Here is a 25,602-nt window from a genome sequence, read left to right on the forward strand (position 1 = left end):
CCAAATCCAGTGTTTTCCCACTCTGTCTTACTGCCATGAGGTTTTGAAAAATGTGTTGAATATTGGAAGTATACTTAGAGTATACTTAGTAATTGAGTTCACCTGTTGAGCAGAGGAGACAAGCAACGGGGAAAATAGTTATTCTCTGCTTCTGGGGATTGCATGTAAAGCAGATCCCCATACAGGGAAACCAAGTTTATTCAGAACTTCCCCATGTTTAAAGTCATTTTCACCCTCTCTTAGTCTTCAGATTCAGGTCCAAACTCTTTAATATACATTCAAGGCTGTTTGGGGATCAGGTACCTGGCTTAGGCAGTGCTGTACTATGTTTAGCAAGGGTGGCTACTAAGTGTCAAGGCCCTGACCTTGGTGCCTTCCATACCCTCTCACTAATCCTTACAGTAAGCCTGGATGATGGGTATTGTTATTTTACAGATGAGCCACACAGCTGGAGAATGTAGGGCCAAGATTAGAGCACACCTGTGAGTTCGCCCATTGTGCTTCTTCCATTTTCTTGTGTTGCAGTAACTTGAAGATTCTCTCTAAATTCTCATGCCTGTCAGTTGCCCTTGTCACTTGGCTTAGAATTTCCTTCCTCCCTCTTATTTATCCTTTAAGACACAGTTCAAACTGTTAGCCCCTTTGCAGAGCATTCTTGAAGCCCCTGCCCTACCCCACCCCCTGGCTCAGTTAGGTGATGTTCCTTCAGCATCCTTAGCACCTTGTCCTTAATAGACTCATTATGTGAATCCCACTGAAATATAATGCCTGGTTTAATCGCCTTTCTCGCCAAGTAGGCAGTGAGCTCCTTGAGGACAGGGCTCTCACCTACATCACCTCTGCCCCTCCACCCCCTAGCACTGTCCCTGCCCCCAGTAAGCACACCTGCTTATTTGTTGAGCTGAATTAGAGCATTTGGATACCAGCAGAATTTTAATTTAGCAAAGTGCTAAAAGCAGTCATTATATGATGAGACCCTGCCTGCATGTAGATTCTTGGAAACCAAGATGTTTATGGAAGAACTGCATCATGATTTGCCTTACACACTTTAGACTGAGTACTTTAGCATGACTCTTGCTATATAAGAATTGTTTGAAGTGTTGGAGGCTGGAGGAGTTTTGCTGTGTGGAGCAATGTGTACAGATAAACTGTGGGATTCTCAATTATTCATGTCCTTCTGGCTCAGCCAGAGAAAGCAACCCAGTCCTGTTTCATTGTGTGGCCCCCTCCCCAGGATTTACGAGTCTAATTCTTGGTCAGGGTCCCACAGTTAGTGCTGAGTACACTACCTTTTCCTACAGCCATCTTAGGGTAAACCAGAGAGAGCTCCAGGCTGCAGGGGAGATCTATTACTGCCATAACTCTCGCCTCATCCCACAGCTTGCTTTCTGGTTCTGGCAGAAAAACTGAAATTATGAAACTTTGTATCCTGCACCACAGTCCCACATGAGATTCATGAATCTTCAGCTCCCTTCAGAAAACCCTGTGCTCTGGTTACGACTGCCCACCAGACGAATTACCATCAATGACCCCATTATTTCTGATTAGTGAAGGTGAGCCTTACCTACCTGGATGTAAATAAACGCCAGTCGGGTTCTTGAAATAGTTCATCCTTAAAAATCTACAGCTCTTAACAGAACACACACTGTAAATAGCATCCTATCTTGAATTCAATCTTTATGGTGTAATTGGATACATTTTCTAAGCTAATTTTAATTGCTTCAAGAAACTGCTTAACAATGTAGATCAATCCGCTGGTCTGAGATGACATTTCCGTCGCAAAATTAATTATTAATACCCTGATCATTTGCTAAAGACATTAATAGTTTTCATTGATCAGCACATCCTGTTTATCTAAAATGGCCTAATCACCATGCATGTCAGAAGAGTATCTGAACATATCCAGTTAGAGACACGGCCCACTTTTCAGCCACATCAGCACATGAGAAGTTAAGAAAGAGTCCCTTTTGTCTTCACAACGTATCTAGTCTGGCTTTATCAGAAACTGAGCTATTAAAGGGCACAAAAGAAAGACGAGTTCTCTAATGATGGTTCTTCACTTTCTCTTAGCTTCATGGTAAACATAAAGGCTTCTGAGTGACCACGTGGCATCAATTAATGCTAAGAGCCCTTGATTGAGGAGCTCATATTAGTCCATGTTGATCCATGCTCTCATGTAAACCTGTGTTCGCTCAGTGTTTTCCTGGTAAGTGGCAGTGAGAGGAGAAGACCCAGGTTATCATCAGCTTAAAAAATATCCGGGCTACAATAATAATCATATCTAGCATTCATATGGTGCTGTGTGGTTTTCAAAGAGGTTTCATTTACTTAACCAGGAAGTTTCTTTTGAAACAACCTTGGGAGAGAGGCGGGGTGGGGTGCATAACCAGGACCTGGCAACTGGTTACCGCCCAAGCTGTAAACAGAGTGTGTCTTCTGCTTTCCTGGATTTCTCCCTTATTTGGTTAAACGATGAATAGGAAGAAGCATCCTTCTCATCTTTCAAACACCAGTAGGAGCTCATCTCCTTTATGAAGTCCAGAAACTGTCCTCCTTCCTTCAAAATGGCATGTTGTGTTGCAGTTTTACGAAACTGCAGGTAACTGACCCCACTGGAGTAGGAGATTCTTACGGCTACATACAGCTGGAATCTCCATTTTGGCAAGTCCGGTGCCTCACTAGTGTCTGGCAAGCAAAAGGCACTCCACAGATGCATAAATCCGTGGCTGGCTCACAGGATGGATGGGAGAAGGGATGAGTGGATGAGAGCAAGCCAAGCACAGCGTGAGTTCTGTTTTACCGAGGTCATGTTGCAAAACTGTGGCCCCTGAAGGCAATTTGGTGGTGTTTGCTCCCTCAATGTTTTAAAATAATCTTTTGAAGTGGTTTCCAACATTTAAAACTTGAGAGATTTTCAAAATACAATAATATTTTCAACTTTTCTTTGAAAAGTTGTAAGTGCTCCTGCAACTCTAGGTCTATGCCCCACACGTTAGCCATCAGCATGAGCTGGGGGGGGTGGGTACCTGCCCCTTCAGACAGGGTGTGCCCTTGCCCTCCCAAGGGCCCGTGAATGCCGCCTGCTTCACCCATCCACTTACCTGCTTTGTACATCGTACACAGAACAAGCAGCCTCTCTTCACCACAGAGTTCTCCTGTTTTAAGATTCCTGGCTAACGGAAGAATGACTGTTCTTACTCATGCTCTGGATTTGTCCAAAAGAACCTAGTAGACAGCTCCTCATAGTTAGTAGGATTTTTCTCTGTAGGCACTGGAGCTGCACATTTCTGTTGCATTTTGGGGATGAAACGTGGAGCATTGGGGGAAAAAAATGTTTGAATTGATGGGGTAGTTATGATTTTTCATACATGTAACTCCATGCTAAGACTTCAGAATTTCTCATTAAAGTCCACCAATGCTAGCCCTATTTTGTTCAGTGGCATTTCTTCTGTATTCACTATTTTGGGTGTATTATTAATTGGAAAATAAATAAGAACAGGGCCTGGAAACTAAGGGACTGGAAAGGGTTGGTTCACATCTAATCAGAAGCTGTTCTTACCTGTACTCAGTAGCCACAGGGACCTACCAGCTTCAGTCTCTGCCCACGTCTTATTAGGAAGCAGGAAAGGAGCCTTATTTGCTTCATATTCAAAATTTAACATTCTTTCTCTTCTTCAATAGTAGTTTTCCAGAAGTCATTTTTATTTGTACTCAAGTAAAGATAAATTTGCAGAGAGCACAAGGAGAAGTATTCTCAAATCTCATTGTAATGTCTCTTCTCTCCCACAGATTAAAGGTTGAATACAACTTAAAAGAAACAGCTATTTTATTCACCTGTTATTGGACTTGAAACTCCTTTGACCTCAGAAACTGAAGATGAGGTTGCCATGGGAACTGCTGGTGCTGCAGTCATTCATGTTGTGCCTTGCAGGTAGAGTGTCATTTTAAAACTTTTTGATTTAAAAATGCCACTGTATTTTACACTAATTCAAAAGTGGGCCTTCACTTTAGATGGCAGTGATAAAATCGTAAGAGTGCACGCTACTATGACTAGCGTTTGCTGACACTTCTGAATACTCTCTCCTGATAGTCTTTTAGTGCCTCTTTTCATGGTGGTGTATCCAAAGCTAGACATTGATGTTTCACCTGTCTCTCTGGTCCTTTTAGAGTTTTTTGAGCCATTATTTAGTTTGAAAGTTGTTATTTGTGCTCATTCCAGTGCTCAATTGCACAGAGATATTGGGCAATAAAACTGATAATATAGTCTAGAGTATTGCCTACTTTGATGTCATTGGATGGAAGTTTATCTGGGTGACTCTTTCAATATCTTTGTTGCTATCACTCCGTCTTTTGATACTTTCTTTTTCATGTCAATACACCTATAGCTTAGCAGGAGCCGGAAAGCATAGACACAAGGCTTTTACCATACTTTCATGGTCACCCGCTAGACAAGGGCTTTAAAAAGTTCAAACATGCTATTTATTACTTCCTTGGTTTTCTGGAAGATAGGAGCCTGCCAGCTGACATACATAACACAGTGTTGACGCTGCCTAAGTCCAGCATGCACTGAGAGTTGGTTTCCAGGTTGGGATGGTGGGTGTCTTTCCAGGTCTTTTTGAAATGAGTCTAGTTCACCTGCTTTCTTATTCAGAGTGTCAAGTCCAAGAGGGACACCTGGAATATATCTGTGTTTTTACAACATAGAACAAAAAATGACTTTTGGATCATCATGACATTGATTCATGCATTCATTCAAATAATGTTATTGAGTATTTTACAAAGAGGCAGCTCTGTGTTAATATCTGTGAATATACTCCTAAGCAAGACAGACACAGAAGTCTATTAGCTGCGTTCTATAGCTATATTGACCGACAGCTTGATACGGCAGATTATGTGCAATTGTTGAGTAATTAAAGGTGGTAACGGTAGTGCTTACATGTATGGATCCCTGACTCATGCCAGCACTGTGCTAAGCCCTCCGTGTACTTTTATTTCATTGTCTCATGATCACTAGGAAGTATTTACTCTTTATTTTTACTTGTGTCGCTATTATTATTAATATTATTACTGAAGCATTAAGAAGTTAAGAAACTCACCCAAGGTCACCAAGCCAGGAGGTGGTAGAGAAAATAAGGTTCCAACCCGAAGCTGACTAACTCCAGATTCCATCGTTTTGACCAGCACACTCTACAGCCTTGTGGCTATCTTGTCAATTTGTCCAGTAAACGGTTGCAAACGTACTCTTTAAATTTTGGTTTTCATTCTTCCTGCGTTTTTCTAAATGTAAACCCCCATCCACTTACAAACTTTAGAATGCCCTACCTTCAAATCCTAAACTTCTTGCCTTAGTTAGGTTCACAGCATCCTCGCCATTCCCTGATCATGGACCTGTTGGCATCTAGCTGTCTCTTTTAGAACTATTACTTTTCTCCCTCATCTGGTCAGGAGCTTTATCTCCGCCCCCTCCCCAAGCCAGTGCCTCAGGCTCTGTGCCTCATTTCCTTTTCTCCAGTCTTTTCATGACCCTTGACCCTCCCCAAAGTCCTCAACTGAGATAGTCTGGCTCTAACTTCTCCTGACTCTGGGAGAAACATATTCTCTAAAGCATAACATAATGAATCGATTTCTCAGTGTTTGACCAAAGCAATGTGTTTATGTAACTCACTGTGCTGAGTAGATATCAGAAATTAAAGGGTTGAAAATCAAGGAAGCCATTAATCTCCTCAGTGGTGTTTTGAAAAACTCGGAATTTTCACCCAAGATGTGTATCTGTGTCTTTTTTATTCACTTAGTTTTTTGAAGGAAATCAGTATATTGATTTTTTGGTGAGTCTTTTTTGTGAACTGGTTTACATGGCATTAATATCCCCTTACCATATGCCTCCTTCAGTGTAAATAAAGTCAAGCTTTAATTAATGTTTTTGTTTTCTTGCTATTTGTCTTGATTTTATTAATTTACATAGCATTCGACACTCTGAATTTTGAACAGATTTCTTTAACTGTTCATTCTTTTCCTTTTCTATACTTCCTTAGTCATGTATTTCTTGGTGAGTTTTTGGCAAGGAAAATAATTTATGTCTATTATGTTTTTCATAATTAGTGAATCTCAAATATGCTTTTTCCTGATCTTATTCCCTAAATAAGATAGAAGATCCAAATATATAAACAGGTTCCTCCTGCAAGGGATGCACCTTGAAAGGTCTGCTAATTATTTAAGGAATTGATTGGTAATTTATGGTACAATGGAAATGTTCTGTCTTACCAAAGCTAGACTCAGTCTCTGACAGTAATTAAAAAACAGAAAAGACTACTGATGAACACAGTAACAGGGAACACATAACCCAACTACCTAGAAGAGCAAGGAAGCTAACAAATCAATGAAACATTCTTAAAGGAATAGTGACTCCTGCTGACAAGAGGGAAGGCTGGTGACTCCAGAAAACTGGACCAAACATGTCCCATTAAAGTACCAACCAGTGCACCGCTCTGGTCCTATATGCCAGGTCTCCCAGTTTTTTGAGTTTTTATGAATAAATCTCCTAATTATTTAACATTGCCAACTAACTCAAATTAATTTTAAAATAAAAATTAAAAGGCTGTATGAAACAAATCAAAGTGGTCTTCCGGGGAGAGGCTGTTCCTAGCCCACAAGGTTGCGAAGTCTGTTTCAAGCACTCAGTTTTTATTTGTTATTAGACACAGTGCCAAGTAAGTAGACCTTAGGATCTTTCTACTGACTTTTTCCAATAATGCTGTTGCCCTGTATGTTCCCATCAGTTGCTCTCTAACCTTCTTTGGATCTGTGCTCAAATGCCACCTAATTGGTAAGGCTTTTATTGACCACAGTAAATAAATAAAATAAAATAAAATAGCAATAATTCTTTTCACCAACATTTTATACCCCTCTTCTTGTTTTTCTTCAGAGTTCTTATCAATATATGAATAACTATAAGTTTTGTCTTTATGCTAAATGTCTTTCCTGACCAGACTGAAGCTTTGTTAAGGCAGGCATTTCTATCTTGTTAGTTCACTGCTATATGCCCAGCATCTTCAAAATGCCTAGTGCATAGTGCCATTCACTAAATAAATAAACATATGTCAAATGAACAAATGCCGCCTACTGACCAGAAAGGAGAGAGAGACCCAGTCTCCAATTTCAAGCTGTACTCTGGACACAAGGCATGCTGTAGTCCCTTTCATGTTAAGGCAGTGAACCAGCCACCTCTGAGGCTAATACATACAACTGTGTTGTTTAAATTAGATTGAAATATATGAAGTATTAAAAGTGGTTATTGTGCCTTGAACTGTGTATCAGTTGTTCTTGGTGCAGCACCCCCTCGCCCATTTTTTTGTTTGTTTGTTTTGTTTTTATTTTTTTATACAGCAGGTTCTTATTAGTTATCTATTTTATACATATTAGTTTATATATGTCAATCCCAATCTCCCAATCCCCTCACCCATTTCTGCTTTCAACCACGGCTGGGTTAACTGTCCCTGTTTTGTATTTTTGTTTCTCAAGCCTTTCTCTAAAGTCACAAGCAAGGGGAACTATGAGAACCTAACTCTCTTCTTCAGTGCAGTCCTCACACAATGGGGCATGAGAATCAGTAGATAAAGGTCTCAGGGCCTGTCATTTAGAAGGAGAACACCTAGGCACATTCTACACGGTTCCTTTGAGGTCCCCAGCAAGACTGGAGCCCCGTTGCCCACAGTACCCTCTTCTACCTTCTCCTTCTCACTCCTACTTCCTGCAATTATCTTCCAAATAAACTGTTTCCAGGTCCTTCTCTCAGGCTCTGCTTTTGGGGGAATCCAAACCAAAAACATGCACACGCCAATTAGTAGCAGAAAAGCAGCCCAGTATTGGTCATATCAGTAATTAGGATGAAACCAGACAGAAAACATGGTTTTGACGGAGATTATTGAGGTGTTGACTGGGCTGTGGATCCATATGTGTACATGCGTGTCAGTACTTATGTGAGTACACGCACGCCTGCCTCTACATGGATACGCCTGGAGGTATTATCCAGGTCCTGCAGCCAGGTAGTTTTAGTCTTTTACTTGCTTTACTATTTACTAGTTTTATTATTAGCCAGCTGCTGGGAAAGTTGTTTTTGCCTCTCTGGGATTCAGTTTACACCTCTGTACAATGAGGGTGTTGAACAGATGGTCCCTTAAAGTCCTTTCTAACTCTAAGAAAGTATAGTTCTAGCTAAACACATGATTTGAAAGGCAGATATATATGCTGAAGGGTTACAGCTAAGCCTGAAACTGCATTTATCTAATATGAAATTTCCCACAGATCCTCCGCCTTACTTGTGTTACTGATTCTGTTCACATTGACAGATTTGAGAAAAAGAATAAAATGGCTGGTCCATATGTTCATATGGAACAAGAGGTGTGAAGACATTTAAAAACCCTCTGTGAATGGGTGAAAAAAATATATGTTTGATGTAGTCTCAGTTGATGTTGGTTTCAGAGAGGCTAAATTTATTCCCGTCTCTGTGGTGCGGTTTACCAACTTCAGCAGTTATTTCTTTTTGAGAAAGTGCATCCTCTCCAAATGTAAGCATTTTGTTGATCTGTTCACAAAATTTCTGCTGCTGTTACAGCTGCATCTGGGGTGGGCAGGGCAGAAAGGGTCCTGTGTCATTCACGTGAGGCGTATTCTGGGATTAGTGAGTGTTCTCAAAACTGGAGCAAGGAGGAGGCCTGGGTTGAATAGTTAATCACAGGGGTGTAGCTTGAATCTATGGCAGTAAGAAATGCAAACCAGGGGCCATCACCTGCAATCAGAGCATGTGGAGACACTGCCCAGTGGTCCTCAGAAGGCATTTTAGGCTCAGGAAGTGTCTTATCACTAAGACTAATGTAGGCCGTAGATGGTTTTGTCTTATTCTAGGGTCAGAGAACGCGCATGTACAGTAGGAACCTCCAGTATTTGTTGATGTTGATAGTAGAACTCGATAAGCACAATCTTATCGAGTTACCCCTTAATCAAACATTCCTGCAAAGCTCAGGACCTGCCCTGAAACATCCCCCCGCTCCCCACCATCAGGCCCATATAGCCCCACCAGTATGCAGAGAACACAGAAGCGAGTTTCAAAGCTTGGCCTCACAGCGCAGCAGCCAGGAACAGTATTTCACTTCTCAAGACTCTCATATGTTTCCCCAGAATAAATAGAAGAACAGACAGCTCTCACATAATTCACAATTCCAGACAGATATTAAACCTAGTACTGCCTGTTTTTGCAAAAGTAACAAGTGTTCAATTAAGATCAAAAGAGAGTTGAGTAAATGTCAGTTTTCACACAGTTACTGCAAAGCCTAGTTCTGTACTGAACTTTTATTTTATTGTCTCTCTTTCTAAGAAACTGGCTGGCCAGTGCATTTACAGTCATGCTGACTGCAGCCAAAGAATGGATTTCCTGTTTCTCTGTGCTGTCTCAAAACCATGGCCATGAAATGAAGCCAAGGTAGTAGAAAGATTTAGCAAGAAGAAAGCTAATAACTAGATTAAAAAGCAGTGACTCCAGTGAAGAAAATTCAGGAAAAGAATAGGGAGAAATATACCCAAAAAATAATAAACAGCAAATGGAAAACTCCTTTTGAATATCAATTTAAGTACTTAAATACATTTCATGATGGGAAAATATTAATCAGTAATAAAGATGTTGAGGTAAATAAAGAAACTGCAGCAATTTTATATCCCCACCGGCATGGACATATAGTAGCAGTGATACAAACCAAAAGTTATTAGAAATAGTCAATTTAAGACCTCTCCTGAAGCAAAATCATTAATGGCTTCATTAGACATGCTCAGCCAGGCTGGTTGTCTTAACTCTAACTAAAACTCCCTTGCTGATAGAGTCTGGGACATGTATTTAAAAAAAAAAAAGATTGAACTCTGTTGAATGGAATAAATTAGGAAGAGGGGAGAAAAACAGACAAGTGAAAAATCCAAACATTGTATGCATTTAATATCAGCTAATGTGATAATGCTTGGTTGAAATGTGGGATCAATGATACTGCCTCAGAGGTGGAGGGCAGGTGAAGGAATAGCCGTGGCATCTCCTACCAAACCAGAAACACCACCTGGAGATGAAGTGGACCTGGAAGTTAAGAGCATGGGTTTTGAAATGAAATAGACAGATCTGCCACTTATCAGCTGTGTGATGAAGCTATTTTATCTCCCTAAGTCTTGGGTTGCTTTTTTTTCCCCACGTATAAAATGGACAAAATAAGTGTTTATTGGGGTGTTTATGAGGATTGAGATCATGTATATGTTCTTTGGACTTAGTGCAGTGTCTGATCCTTGCAAGCAACACTGAGTGTGAACTGTCATTCATTGAGTCATTTAGCCCGTATTAGAGGACCTGCCAGTGCTAGGATTGTGCTTCTCTCTAACAATGTAGTTTAGCTCTAAGTGAAAGATCATCTCTGTCCTCTTTGCACTGCTGCTGGTGCTGATGCCACCACTATCAGCTTCTTAGCACACGGGTGTCTCGCTCTTCTTCAGTGGTTGAAGCAGAGTTCATTGCACCTTTGTTTCCCTTCCCCCACCTTTATAGATGTGACCTCATCTATAAAATAGGGATATAATAATAATGATAAGCTTCTCTGAAAAATAAATACCTAAATTGATTAAACTTATTTATATGTGTAGAGCACTTAGGAAGATGTCTGGCTTAGTAACATGAAATAAGTGTTAGTTGCTGTTAATATCACCACCACCACCACCACCATCATCGTCATCATCACCATCATCATCGTCACCATCATCATCACCATCATCACCACCAGCAGCAACAAGCCAGGAGGCATCCATATGCATGTTTAGCAGCCACAACTTTTAGGGTCTGCCTCCTGGCAACAAGGTCCCTGGGGCAGGTGCCAGTGGAGCCAACTATCTGGGGGCCTGGCACTGGGAAAAAGCTGGGGAGGTATCTATGATGGGCCTCCTAGAAATTTATCAAGTTGCAGAGTTAAGGGTTCTAAAACGAGAAGGATCCTGTGGTTCAAAATGACGGAAGATTTTTAAAATGCATTTTGCTAAAAAAACACAAAACAACTAAGATAAAGAAAGGAGCACATAGAAGACCCTAATGCATGTGTTGGAGTGGGCTCGAGCAGACTCCTTTCCATTCTTCTCTCCTCCCAGACTCCCATTGGTGATGTTAACCATGTATTTCATCTGTAGCAAGAACAGAGTTTGATGAGGATGTAGCCCCACACCACCCTAATAATGCCCTTAATGTGTTTAGCACTTGTTAGTCTATAAAATATTTGCTGAACAGTCTGTTTAACAAATCTGTTAGGGCTAGAGACAGGCACAATAATAACATTAAGAGTAAACGTCTATTGAACATTTCTGTGCCAGATGTAGTATCACATTCTTGAGTGCAATATCCCATTTAACCTCAGAACAACCCATTTCCTAGATAATAAGGGGTTATATGACCTGCCCAAGGAATTAGAGCTCATACAGGCCCTGCTCATACAGGCCTATCCAGCTCAAAAGCCAGGGCCTCTAACAGTTATGCTATGACATCTATTGACACACAGTACCTGTCCTCATGGGGCTTAGCATCTTGTAAAATACTACAAACCAGTGGTTCTCAGAATGTAGTCCGTGGATGAGCAGCATCAGCTGGTAACTTATCAGAAATGCAGGTTCCGGGGCCCCAGGCCAGACCTACAGAATCATAATCTCTGGAGCTGAGTTCACGTTCCCCCTCCAGGAGACTGATACTTCCAAAAAGCTTGAGAGTCATAGTAAACGGTCTTGAGAGGCAAGTCAGGCAGAAATTGTCATTATTCCAATTTTACATATGAGAATCTGAGTGGTCAGGGATCTGCCCAAGGTTATATTCCTGACATCAATGGCATCAGCTGGAACCTAGGCTTTCTGATTCATAACCCAGTGGTTTACTCTTCCCCCGGTACATATGCTGCCTTTTTACTCAAGTCAGTCTGGCTTTCAGGGCAATTTATTGAATACCTGACGATACAAAGGAAGGGCTTTTTTTTTTTTTTTTTTTTTTTTTTTTTAATTTTATTTATTTATTTATTTATGGCTGTGTTGGGTCTTCGTTTCTGTGCGAGGGCTCTCTCCAGCCGTGGCAAGCGGGGGCCGCTCCTCATCGCGGTGCGCGGGCCTCTCACCCTCAAGGTCTCTCTTTGTTGCGGAGCACAGGCTCCAGACGCGCAGGCTCAGCAACTGTGGCTCACGGGCCCAGCCGCTCCGCGGCACGCGGGATCCTCCCAGACCAGGGCTCAAACCCGTGTCCCCTGCATTGGCAGGCAGACTCCCAACCACTGCGCCACCAGGGAAGCCCCAGGAAGGGCTTTTTATGTTGAAGAGGTGTCCTGAGTTTTGAAATGATTTAATTTTTCTGCTGAGCCTTATTATTTCCTTGCCTGTGAACCACTAACAGGTATGATATTGGCCTGTGCTCTTTCTCTGTTTTGTGATGTAATGAACGCAAAAAAAAGATGTTATTCCTTAATTTTAAAGGGAAATAGAATTACGTTGCAGCATCTTTGGAGAGCAGAAAATAAAGGAGGAATGTCTCCTGAGCCTACAGCTAGAGTACAATTACTCATCATTTTGGTGAACAATAAAGTGTGAGTTCTGTGCTCAGAGAGATAAAAGAAAAATAGTTTTCTTATTTTGCAAAACCCCTAGTGGATTGCTGGGATGTTTTGTCTTTTTAGAGTAATCAAGAATCCTTTGCCTTAAGAAAGGTAACAGATTATTTTGTTTCAGAAAGAAATGATTCTAAGGCAGAGGGCTCACCCCTTCAGATCTCAATTAAGACTTATCTCAAAGGTTCTCATTTCTAAAGCAAGGTTTTGGAAAATGAGCACAGAGGACTTCTCCTCTAAAGACTTTAATATTGTGCTCAAATTAGCCATATGTGGCTATTGCGCCCTTGAAGTATGGCCAGTCCAAACTGAGTTATCAGAATCTGTAGTAGTTTCCTAGGGCTGTTGTGACAGATTACCGCTAACGTGAGTGGGTTAAAACAACAGAAATGTATCCTCTCAGTATTCTTAGGCTAGAAGTCTGAAAGCAAGATGTTGGCAGGGTCACGCTCCCTCTGAAGACTCTAGGGAAGAATCCTTCCTTTCTCCTTTCTACCTTCTGGCTGTGGCAGCAGTCTTTGGCCTTCTTTGGCTCGTATTAGATACATCACTCTCTTGTCTGTGTCCATGCTCACATTGCTTTCTTTTCTGTGTCTGCACTTCTGCCCTTGGATGTGGGAAACCTACTACAAAGAAGGAATATAAAATAGCTCATTGGTAATTTTTATATCAATTATGTTGAAATGAATATGTTGGGTTAAATAAAACATATTTATTTTGCCAGTTTGTTTTTACTTCCTTTTAATGTAGGTACTAGAAAATTTAAAACTACATATGTGCCTCACATTATATTTCTGTTGGATAGCAGTGCCATTGAAGATAGAGGAACTAACCTACTAATTCTTAACCTATAACTGTACCTGAGAATAATTCCCTCCTTTTCTTGTCTTTGTAGAAGTAGAAACCCTGGCTAGTAGCCCCAAAGGGAAGTTGACTGGGGATAAGTGTAGATGGGAGAGGTATAAAATGTAAATTCACTAAGTTGCTGATTCGAAGAATAGGGTAAATGCTTCCCCTTGCAGACTTTAAACTTTATAAATGTAGGAATATTTGTTTTATTCATTGGTTTTAAGAGGCATATGGGATAGTACATGGCACAGAGCAGGCAGTCAATAAATAGTATATAAATGAAAGAATAAATTTAACTAACATCTTTTGTGGATCTACTATGTGCTTTTCCATTCCCTTCTTGTTTAACCTTCTTAACAACCCTGGAGGTCAGGCATCACTAATCCTCTCTAAAATTATAGTCTTGGAAATTAGACTGTGAGAGGCTATGGAACTTGTTCAAGGTCAAACATCTAGAAATCAACAGAGCCAGTATTCAAATCTATGTCTTCATACTCCAAGTACTGTGCCCTTTTCTACCACAGGGCCTCAAAGATGCCTTCATAGCGGAAAGAATCACCATCTTATATCTAGCAAAAACAGTGAAACAGTGAAGACCAGAGGATTTTTTAAAAAGTATTTCCAGAGAGCTTGCAAATTGCATCAACAAAAACAGAAGTAATTTATACACAAATATTCATAGCATGATTATTCACAATAGCCAGAAAGTGGGAACAACCCAAATTTCCATCAGTTGATGAATGGAAAAACAAAATGCCATATGCCCATGCAGTGGAATATTATTCAGCCATAAAAAGGAATGGAGTACTGATATTACAACATGGATAAACCTTGAAAATATTATACCAAGTGAGTAAAGCCACATATTCTATGAACCTATTTATATGAAATGTCCAGAATAGGTAAATCCATAAAGACAGAGTGAACCAGAGCAGAACTTAGGAGGGTTTAGGGTGTGATTTTTAGTGGATATGGGTTTTCTTTTAGGGTGGTACAATATTCTGGAATTATCTAATGATGATGGCTTAACAACCTTATGGATATACTAAAAACTACTTGTCTTAGTCTGTTCAGGCTGCTATAACAAAATACCACAGACTGGGTGGCTTGTAAACAGCAGTTCATAGTTCTGGAGGCTGGAAGTCCAAGATCAAGATGTCAGCTTGATCAGTTTCTGATCAAAGACTTCGCGCAGATTGCCCACTTCTCTTTGTGTCCTCATTTGGTGGAAGAGGCAAGGGATCTCTGGAGTCTATTTTATAAAGGCACTGATCCCATTCGCGTGGGCTCTGTCTTCAGGACCAAATCACCTGTCAAAGACCCCACCTCCTAATACCATCATATCATATCACATAAGGCATGAGTTTTCAAGACAGAATTTGGAGGGACGCAAACATTCAAACCAGGGCACCACTTAATTGTACATTTTAAGAGGGTGAGTTATATACTGTGTGAACTATATCTCAACAAAAAGTAAGTCTTCTGAGAAACAAAACTAACACAAGTGTTACTACCTCCTGAGAGAGCCTGTCTTGCTGTCAGGAAGTCAGGGTTACTGGAGCCAACTTCCCTCAGACATGATTCACGGGATTATAAACCTATACCTTATCTTAAAGACAAATTGACTGCATTGACCAAGGACACACAGATAATTAGTGGCATAATCCGAGTCCACGTTTCTCAAAGTCCAGCCCCTCGTGTCTCTTCCACTTCCAAAGGGCAGCTACCGCAATAAGTGAAAAAGAATGAGGGACAAACCTCCCTGGCAGCGTGAACCCTCTGACTTCAACTCACCTGAGGTGTCATATTGGATCCCTCTGGAAGCGAGAAGGAAGGAGAGCTTCTGTTCTGTGAGAGGGATCTTGAGGAGTCAGGATGTGCACTGACTTCACCACTTCACCGATTTTCAATTTTGTCCCATATCAGCATCTGTAGGGAGCAGAACATCTTTTCATTTCCTGCCTGTCTGTACCAAACACCCTGGGGGCCAAAATTAAAAACCCATAGTATTGACTATGTGATTACCACACACCCCATCAGAGGGTTATGTCCCAGACCAAAGTCTTGAAAATACTTTTGATACAAAAAGGGAAGGCAGTTGCCTGGATTAAGAGTGCCTGAGGGAAACATGATATCATATCTATTATTTGAAAGGTATGAAGGTTGTAATGCATACGTTGCTTGAACTAGTTAAGTAAAAGGAAACAAAAATCAATATAAACTCCCTCGTTTCAGCTATAGTGCTTCCACTTAGATGACATCTACACCAGAAAGGAATTAACACAGCTAGAAACGTATTCTGCTTGTTGATGTGGAAACAAATGTCAAAACAAACAACTTACGATCAACCTGAGATACTACAGAAGAAAGCATTACTCTTTTCTAAGGAACTTTGAAGGCTAGGCCAGTGGTTAACATAGCAATCCCTTGCAGCAAATACGTTACTTCCACAGTCAGAGATTCACAGGCTGTCAAAGTTGTGCTCTCATCCAATCTGTCTCTACTTGGGCAGATTTGAAAACCAGTGAACAAAAAGATTAATTCCTTTTCCCAAGTTCACATGGCTAATGACTTTCAGAGCAAGGGTTAAATTGAGAAGGTTTGATTTACTTTTCTCACAATAATAATAACTTTTTCTGATTTCGACTTGATAATTGTTTTCTTGTTATTATGTCACAACATGTCTAAAGTCTATTTATGTAAATGGACATGGAATTTTATTATTAGAGGTGTTTAGGACAAAAGCTTTTGATTGCCTTTGTCAACTGTTTCCCCACTGGAGATGGTGATTTTTGGTAGGTTGCCTAATAATCCCCTATAGACTTTTGATACAGCAGCAAATAAATTTTGAGAAGAGATTATTAAAGTTAGAACTTTTTATTTCTTTGAAAATACTTACACATTCTTTACTAATTTATTCACTTATTTTGTTATTTACTAAGCATCTATTACATGCTATGTGGTGATAGATGTTGGGCATACAAAGTTATTTGTGGTTTAGTCCATGGTTTAAGGAGCTTATAATCTTGATTTTAAATCTTGAACTTAAATCCAGATTTAAGTGAGAAATCTAGGCAAAATACACTATTCTTCTCAATGAACCATAATGTTAAAATATCAGAAGCTATTTCCTTGGTACAACCTGTAGTGGAAAGCACCGTGATCCTGGGGCTGAGATAAATCTGGGTTCAAAACCTTTCTCTAAGTGTAGTTACTAAATGTATGAAATAGAAAAAATTGCTTAATTCTCTGAGAAATTAGATGTAAAATACTTAGCACAGTGGCTGGCCTGTAATCAGGGTGTAATAACAATAAAATGGCCATAACCTTCTTCCCCCTTTACCACTGAGTCCCAATACAAGCGATGTACTTATGTCTACTTCGTAGATTCCAGTGGATCCTGAATTACATAGTATAAATAAAGAGGGAAGAGAACAGTGGGAGTGAGAGAGAAGGAGAGAATGCCAAAATCTGGCCTATCATGAATAAAACTGTGGAGGAAAGGTCAAAAGTGATACTGTTTAATTTTGTTGTGAAGTTGACTAAGAAGGGGGCAGGTCACAACCTCCTTTGTAGATAGGGAAGGAAAAGAAGGCAGGATTGATGACCATTTCTCTTACGTAATTATATTATTCTAAGAATAAATCTGTATCTTGTTCTCTCTATAGCCATATAGATACAAATGCTTATAAGCATTTTATTACTGTATATATACCCACTCTCTCGGGCTGTATGCTAATATTTGAATTAGAGAATTTTTGAAATAGAGAATACTATATCACCCATCTAATATTTTATTAACTATTAATAATTATTATTTTACCTGATGGTTCACATTTCTTACCATTGAAACATTACTTAGAGTCCTGGGCAACTTATTCATTACTGATGATGATGATGATAATAATAATAACAGCAATAATTACTGTCCACTGGTCTCCTCTAAATCCTCTAAATACATTATATAAATTATATTGGGCCTAAGATGGCTAATATAATCATTTCTGCATTATAGAGGCGCAGCTAAATCATAGTGGCTGAAGATCATGCAGGAATGGCTTCACCAATACCGGGTATCTCACTCCTACTCTCACCTGGTCAACACCAGCCTCAGACCTTAGCAGACCTTCTGGAGCAACACTCTTCTTTTTGTAGGTCGTCTCCTGAGCAGGAACTCAACCTTTCTGTCCCTCCCCCAGTGTCTGTGCAGTTTAGCCCTTCATCATCTTCCTCCCTAGTTATTGGTTGACCCGTTACTCTGGAGAAAACTATATTAAAATGTGTAGATGTTACCTACCAAAATTGCTTTATATTTTGCATGCAGCCACAGTGTAGTGATCCTGCTTTCTCTCCCAGGAGGTATGTTTCCCCCAGCTCCCCACATTTTATATCCCTTCAAATGGTCTCTTTGTTTTTTCTCCACCCCCTGGGGTAATAGTCATTATCTCTCCCTCTGACCTACTCCTGCTCTGTTCTATCTTCCTCCCTCCTGCCTTCCTTTACTTTCTCAGTCTAATTATATCTTAGCTTAGGATACAGATGTAAAGCTAATGAAATTGTCTTTAAACACTCCGTCAAACTCCCAGCTGTTCACCTCCCTCTGTGTTGAAATGAGTAAAGTTTTAATTTATTTGTTTAAAACTCACTAGGCTAATATATTCATATATGCAGATGCAGTATGCACTTTGTATATGCTATCTTCTGTGCTTCCTTTAAAGGAAAGGGTGAAATTCTCTAACAAAGTCTTATCGACAGAAAAAAATACCACCCCCCCCCATGGGAATTACAATAATTCAAAGAACAAAGCAAAACCAAAATAAATTCCCATCTCTGAGCAAAAGAGTAAATAATAAAAATGCAGCAGTATTTGTCTGGGTCAACAGTTTTTGCCAGAACTTGATGTGATATTCTCTGTAGAATTTCACTGAAAAGTTATGAACTTCTGCTAAGACTGGCAAATAGGAGTTGCACACAAGTGATCTTTGTAAAATAAAAATTGTCAAGTAAAAGTGAATTCTCCCCTCTCCTCTTGTTTCTCTTAGGCAGAGTTCTTAGACACCCTCTTTGGGACTGCTTGTCTCCCCAGTGGTGTGATATTTGCACAAAAACTTGGTTTTAAAATAATATTTATCTAACTGGAAATAGAGTCAAGTTTGAAGTTGGTGCTCTGTATTCCTTGTGTTTCCCTTATGATTTCAAAGACTTGCTTTATTCAGTAGCATTCAAGATGAGGAAGGGGGGCCCTGAACCAAGATGGTGGAGTAGAAGGACGTGCTCTCACTCCCTCTTGTGAAAACACCAGAATCACAACTAGCTGCTGGTCAGTCATCGACAGGAAGACACTGGAACTCACCAAAAAACATAACCCGCATCCAAAGACAAAGGAGAAGCCACAATGAGATGGTAGGAGGGGCACAACCACAGTAAAATCAAATCCCATAACTGCAGGGTGGGCGTCTCACAGACTGGAGAACACTTATACCACAGAAGTCCACCCACTGGAGTGAAGGTTCTGAGCCCCATGTCAGGCTTCCCAACCTGAGGGTCCAGCAACGGGAGGAGGAATATCTACAGAATCAGACTTTGAAGGCTAGTGGGATTTGATGGCAGGACTTCGACAGGACTGGGTGAAACAGAGACTCCACTCTTGGAGGGCACACACAAAGTAGTGTGCTCATTGGGACGCAGGGGAAGGAGCAGTGACCCCAGGAGAGATTGAACCAGACCTACCTGCTAGTGTTGGAGGGTCTCCTGCAGATGCGGAGTGTGTCTGTGGCTCACCTTGGGGACACAGACACTGGCAGCAGAAGTTCTGAGAAGTACTCCTTGGTGTGAGCCCTCCCAGAGTTAGCCCCACCAAAGAGCCCCCGGGTAGGCTCCAGTGTTGGGTCGCCTCAGGCCAAACAACCAGCAGGGAGGGAACCCAGCCCCACCCATCAGCAGTGAAGCGATGAAAGTTTTACTGAGCTCTGCACACCAAAGCAACAGCCAGCTCTACCCACCACCAGTCCCTCCCATCAGGAAACTTGCACAAGCCTCTTAGATAGCCTCATCCACCAGAGGGCAGACAGCAGAAGCAAGAAGAACTACAGTCCTGCAGCCTGTGGAACAAAAACCACATTCACAGAAAGATAGACAAGATGAAAAGGCAGAGGGCTATGTACCAGATGAAGGAACAAAATAAAACCCCAGAAAAACAACTAAATGAAGTGGACATAGGCAACCTTCCAGAAAAAGAATTCAGAATAATGATAGTGCAGATGACACAGGACCTCGGAAAAAAAATGGAGACAAAGATCGAGAAGAAGGAAGAAATGTTTAACCAAGACCTAGAAGAATTGAAGAACAAACAAACAGAGATGAACAATACAATAACTGAAATGGAAACTATACTAGAAGGAATCAATAGCAGAATAACTGAAGCAGAGGAACAGATAAGTGACCTGGAATACAAAATGGTGGAATTCACTGCTGCGGAACAGAATAAAGAAAAAAGAATGAAAAGAAATGAAGACAGCCTAAGAGACCTCTGGGACAACATTAAATGCAATAACATTCGCTTTATAGGGATCCCAGAAGGAGAAGAGAGAGAGAAAGGACCAGAGAAAATATTTGAAGAGATTATAGTCGAAAACTTCCCTAACATGGGAAAGGAAATAGCCACCCAAGTCCAGGAAGCGCAGAGAGTCCCATACAGGATAAAGCCAAGGAGAAACACACCGAGACACATAGTAATCAAATTGGCAAAAATTGAAGACAAAGAAAAATTATTGAAAGCAACAAGGGAAAAATGACAAATAACATAAAAGGGAACTCCCATAAGGTTAACAGCTGATTTCTCAACAGAAACTCTACAAGCCAGAAGGGAGTGGCATGACATACTTAAAGTGATGAAAGGGAAGAACCTACAAACAAGATTACTCTACCAGGCAAGGATCTCATTAAGATTTGATGGAGAAATCAAAAGCTTTACAGACAAGCAAAAGCTAAGAGAATTCAGCACCACCAAACCAGCTCTACAACAAAAGCTAAAGGAACTTCTCTAAGTGGAAAACACCAGGGAAGAAAAGGACCTACAAAAACAAACCCAAAACAATTAAGAAAATGGCCATAGGAAATACATATCGATAATTACCTTAAACGTGAATGGATTAAATGCTCCAACCAAAAGTCACAGGCTTGCTGAATGGATACAAAAACAAGACCCATATATATGCTGTTTACAAGAGACCCACTTCAGACCTAGGGACACATTCAGACTGAAAGTAAGGGGATGGAAAAAGATATTCCATGCAAATGGAAATCAAAAGAAAGCTGCAGTAGCAGTACTCATATCAGAAAAAATAGACTTTAAAATAAAGAATGTTACAAGAGACAAGGAAGGACACTGCATAATGATCAAGGGATCAATCCAAGAAGAAGATATAACAATTATGAATATATATGCACCCAACATAGGAGCACCACAATACATAAGGCAACTGCTGACAGCTATAAAAGAGGAAATCGACAGTAACACAATAATAGTGGGAGACTTTAACACCTCACTTAACGTGAATGGACAGATCATCCAAAATAAAAATAAATAAGGAAACACAAGCTTTAAAAGACACAATAGACCAGGTAGATTTAATTGATATTTATAGGACATTCCATCCAAAAACAGCAGATTACATTTTTTTCTCAAGTGCGCACAGAACATTCTCCAGGATAGATCACATCTTGAGTCACAAATCAAGCCTCGGTAAATTTAAGAAAATTGAAATCATATCAAGCATCTTTTCTGACCACAACACTATGAGAATAGAAATGAATTACAGGGAAACAAATGTAAAAAACACAAACACATGGAGGCTAAACAATACGTTACTAAATAACCAAGAGATCACTGAAGAAATCAAACAGGTAATCAGAAAATACCTAGAGACAAATGACAATGCAAACACGACGATCCAAAACCTATGGGATGCAGCGAAAGCAGTTCTAAGAGGGAAGTTTATAGCTATACAAGCCTAACTCAAGAAACAAGAAAAATCTCAAATAAACAATCTAACCTTACATCTAAAGGAACTAGAGAAAGAAGAACAAAAATACCCCAAAGTTAGCAGAAGGAAAGAAATCATAAAGATCAGAGCAGAAATAAATGAAATAGAAACCAAGAAAACAATAGCAAAGATCAATAAAACTAAAAGCTGGTTCTTTGAGAAGATAAGCAAAACTGATAAACCATTAACCAGACTCATCAAGAAAAAGAGGAATAGGACTCAAATCAATACAATTAGAAATGAAAAAGGAGAAGTTACAACAGACACCGCAGAAATACAAAGCATCCTAAGAGACTACTACAGGCAACTCTATGCCAATAAAATGGACAACCTGGAAGAAATGGACAAATTCTTAGAAAGGTATAACCTTCCAGGACTGAACCAGGAAGAAATGGAAAATATGAACAGACCAGTCACAAGTAATGGAATTGAAACTGTGATTAAAAATCTTCCAACAAACAAAAGTCCAGGACCAGATGGCTTCACAGGTGAATTCTATCAAACATTTAGAGAAGAGCTAACACCCATCCTTCTCAAACTCTTTCAAAAAATTGCAGAGGAAGGAGCCCTCCCAAACTCATTCTATGAGGCCACCATCACCCTGATACCAAAACCAGACAAAGATACTACAAAAAAAGAAAATTACAGACCAATATCACTCATGAATATAGATGCAAAAATCCTCAAAAAAATACCAGCAAACAGAACACAACAACACATTAAAAGGATCATACACCATGATCAAGTAGGATTTATCCCAGGGATGCAAGGATTCTTCAATATATGCCAATCAATGTGATACACCATATTAACAAACTGAAGAAGAAAAACCATATGATCATCTCAATAGATGCAGAAAAAGCTTTTGACAAAATTCAACACTCATTTATGATAAAAACTCTCCAGAAAGTTAGCATAGAGGGAACCTACCTCAACATAATAAAGACCATATACGACAAACCCACAGCAAACATCATTCTCAATGGTGAAAAACTGAAAGCATTTCCTCTAAGATCAGGAACAACACAAGGATGTCCATTCTCACCACTGTTATTCAACATAGTTCTGGAAGTCCTAGGCACAGCAATCAGAGAAGAAAAAGAAACAAAAGGAATACATATTGGAAAAGAAGAAGTAAAACTGTCACTGTTTGCGGATGACATGATATTATACATAGAGAATCCTAAAGATGCCACCAGAAAACTGCTAGAGGTAATCAATGAATTTGGTAAAGTTTCAGGATACAAAATTAATGCCCAGAAATCTCTTGCATTCCTATACACTAATTATGAAGAATCTGAAAGAGAAATTAAGGAAAAACTCCCATTTACCATCACAACAAAAAGAATAAAATATCTAGGAATAAACCTACCTAAGGAGACAAAAGACCTTTATGCAGAAAACTATAAGACACTGATGAAAGAAATTAAAGATGATACCAACAGATGGAGAGATATACCATGTTCTTGGATTGGAAGAATCAATATTGTGAAAATGACTCTACTACCCAAAGCAATCTACAGATTCAATGCAATCCCTATCAAATTACCAAGGCATTTTTTACAGAACTAGAAAAAAAATCTTAAAATTTGTATGGAGACACAAAAGACCCCAAATAGCCAAAGCAGTCTTGAGGGAAAAAAACGGAGCTTGAGGAATCAGTCTCCTTGACTTCAGACTATATTACAAAGCTACAGTAATCAAGACAATATGGTACTGGCACAAAAACAGAAACACAGATCAATGGAACAAGATAGAAAGCCCAGAGACAAACTCACACATCTATGGTCAACTAATCTATGACAGTGGAGGCAAGGGTATACAATGGAGAAAAGACAGTCTCTTCAATAAGTGGTGCTGGGAAAACTGGATAGCAACATTTAAAAGAATGAAATTAGAACACTGCCTAACACCATACACAAAAATAAACTCAAAATGGATTAAAGACCTAAATGTAAGACTGGACACTCTAAAACTCTTAGAGGCAAACATAGGAAGAACACTCTTTGACATAAATCACAGCAAGGTCTTTTTTGATCCACCTCCTACAGTAATGGAAATAAAAACAAAAATAAACAAATGGGACCTAATTAAACTTAAAAGCTTTTGCACAGCAAAGGAAACCATAAACAAGACGAAAAGACAACCCTCAGAATGGGAGAAAATATTTGCAAACGAATCAACGGACAAAGGATTAATCTCCAAAATATATAAACAGCTCATGCAGCTCAATATTAAAGAAACAAACAACCCAATCCAAAAATGGGCAGAAGACCTAAATAGACATTTCTCCGAAGAAGACATACAGATGGCCAAGAAGCATATGAAAAGCTGCTCAACATCACTAATTATTAGAGAAATGCAATTGAAACTACAATGAGGTATCACCTCACACCAGTTAAAATAGGCATCATCAGAAAATCTGCAAACAACAAATGCTGGAGAGGGTGTGGAGAAAAGGGAACCCTCTTGCACTGTTGGTGGGAATGTAAATTGATAGAGCCACTATGAAGAACAGTATGGAGGTTCCTTAAGAAACTAAAAATAGAATTACCAGATGACCCAGCAATCCCACTACTGGGCATATACCCAGAGAAAACCATAATTCAAAAAGACACATGCACCCCTGTGTTCATTGCAGCACTATTTACAATAGCCAGTTCATGGAAGCAACCCAAATGCCCATTGATAGACGGATGGATAAAGAAGATGTGGTACATATGTACAATGGAATATTACTCAGCCATAAAAAGGAATGAAATTGGGTCATTTGTTGAGACGTGGATGGATCTAGAGACTGTCATACCGAGTGAAGTAAGTCGAAAGAGAAAAACAAATATCGTATATTAACACATATATGTGGAACCTAGAAAAATGGTACAGATGAACCGGTTTGCAGGGCAGAAATTGAGACACAGATGTAGAGAACAAACGTATGGACACCAAGGGGTGAAAGCGGCAGGGGGGTGGGGAGGGGTGTAATGAGTTGGGCGATTGGGATTGACGTATATACATTGATGTGTATAAAATTGATGACTAATAAGAACCTGCTGTATAAAAAAATAAATAAAATTAATTTAAAAAATAAAAAAATAAAAAGTTGAGGAAAGGGAAAAGGAGATTATCAGTCAATTGTACTTCATAATTGTTTATGATTTCATAATATCTAAATCCCCAATTCAATAAAGAAGTAAATGAATAAATGTTTTGTTCAGTGATTTGGAATCACTTTTGAAGAAAATGTAACTATGCGTACTAATGAATGAAAGTAATTACCACTTATAGTGATAATTATTTCTTTATATATACATGTATTAAATCATTACGTTGGATACCGTAAATTAATACAGTGTTGTAGGTCAGTTATATTGCAGTAGACTGAGGGAAAAACAAACACTATTACTAACATCAAAAAATTTAAAAAAATACACACACAGAGAAGAAATCACTCTTGAAGTTTGTTCTTACCTTTTTATTATGTTAATGAATAGAAATCCGAGGAATCTAGAACAATATTTGCCACTTTGTAGTTTTATAACTTTAAGTAAATAACTCTACCACTTAAAACCTGAGATTCTGCATAAGTAAATAATGCAATGGAAGCAAAATGAGTTTTCTGGGCTAGTGTTACCCTCACTTACACTTCAGTGATCATCTATTTCTGTTCAATCTGTATACTCCTTGTATACAGAGTATTATTATTTAGTCCAATTTTTTTTAGCCAGCATTTTATTTATTTATTTATTTAAATTGAAGTGTGGTTCATTTGCAGTGTTGTGTTAGTTTCAGATGTACAGCAAAATGATTTATATATGTATATGTATATATATATATATATATATATATATGCTTTTCAGGTTCTTTTCTATTATTTTATACTTTATTACAAGATATTTACTTCCATTTTTATTAACTCTGTTTTTTACCAAAAGAACTTCATCATAGCAGTATCATTTGTTACAAGTAAAAAATAACCATAAAAGTAAATATTATAGAAACAAATGCGTGAAAGCCTGGCTTGTTCTCAGATGACTCTGATTCCGAGTCCTGATTTTTCTCCA

General features: G+C 39.3%; 1 protein-coding gene across 7 annotated transcripts in view; it reads left to right on the top strand.

Annotated features, from left to right (window-relative positions):
• The window catches only part of CNTN4 (contactin 4), a 928,656-nt gene that overhangs the window by 445,041 nt on the left and 458,013 nt on the right, over positions 1-25,602 (top strand). For all 7 annotated transcript variants that reach the window (XM_082412135.1, XM_082412132.1, XM_082412131.1 and 4 more), the window contains one exon: positions 3,790-3,931. In XM_082412135.1, coding sequence (XP_082268261.1) covers positions 3,877-3,931 — 55 coding nt within the window. In that variant the 5' untranslated portion in view covers positions 3,790-3,876. The remainder of the gene's footprint in view (positions 1-3,789; positions 3,932-25,602) is intronic.

The sequence above is a fragment of the Balaenoptera physalus genome, assembly GCF_965194825.1.
Source record: "Balaenoptera physalus genome assembly, chromosome: 11".
NCBI classification, from domain to species: domain Eukaryota; kingdom Metazoa; phylum Chordata; class Mammalia; order Artiodactyla; family Balaenopteridae; genus Balaenoptera; species Balaenoptera physalus.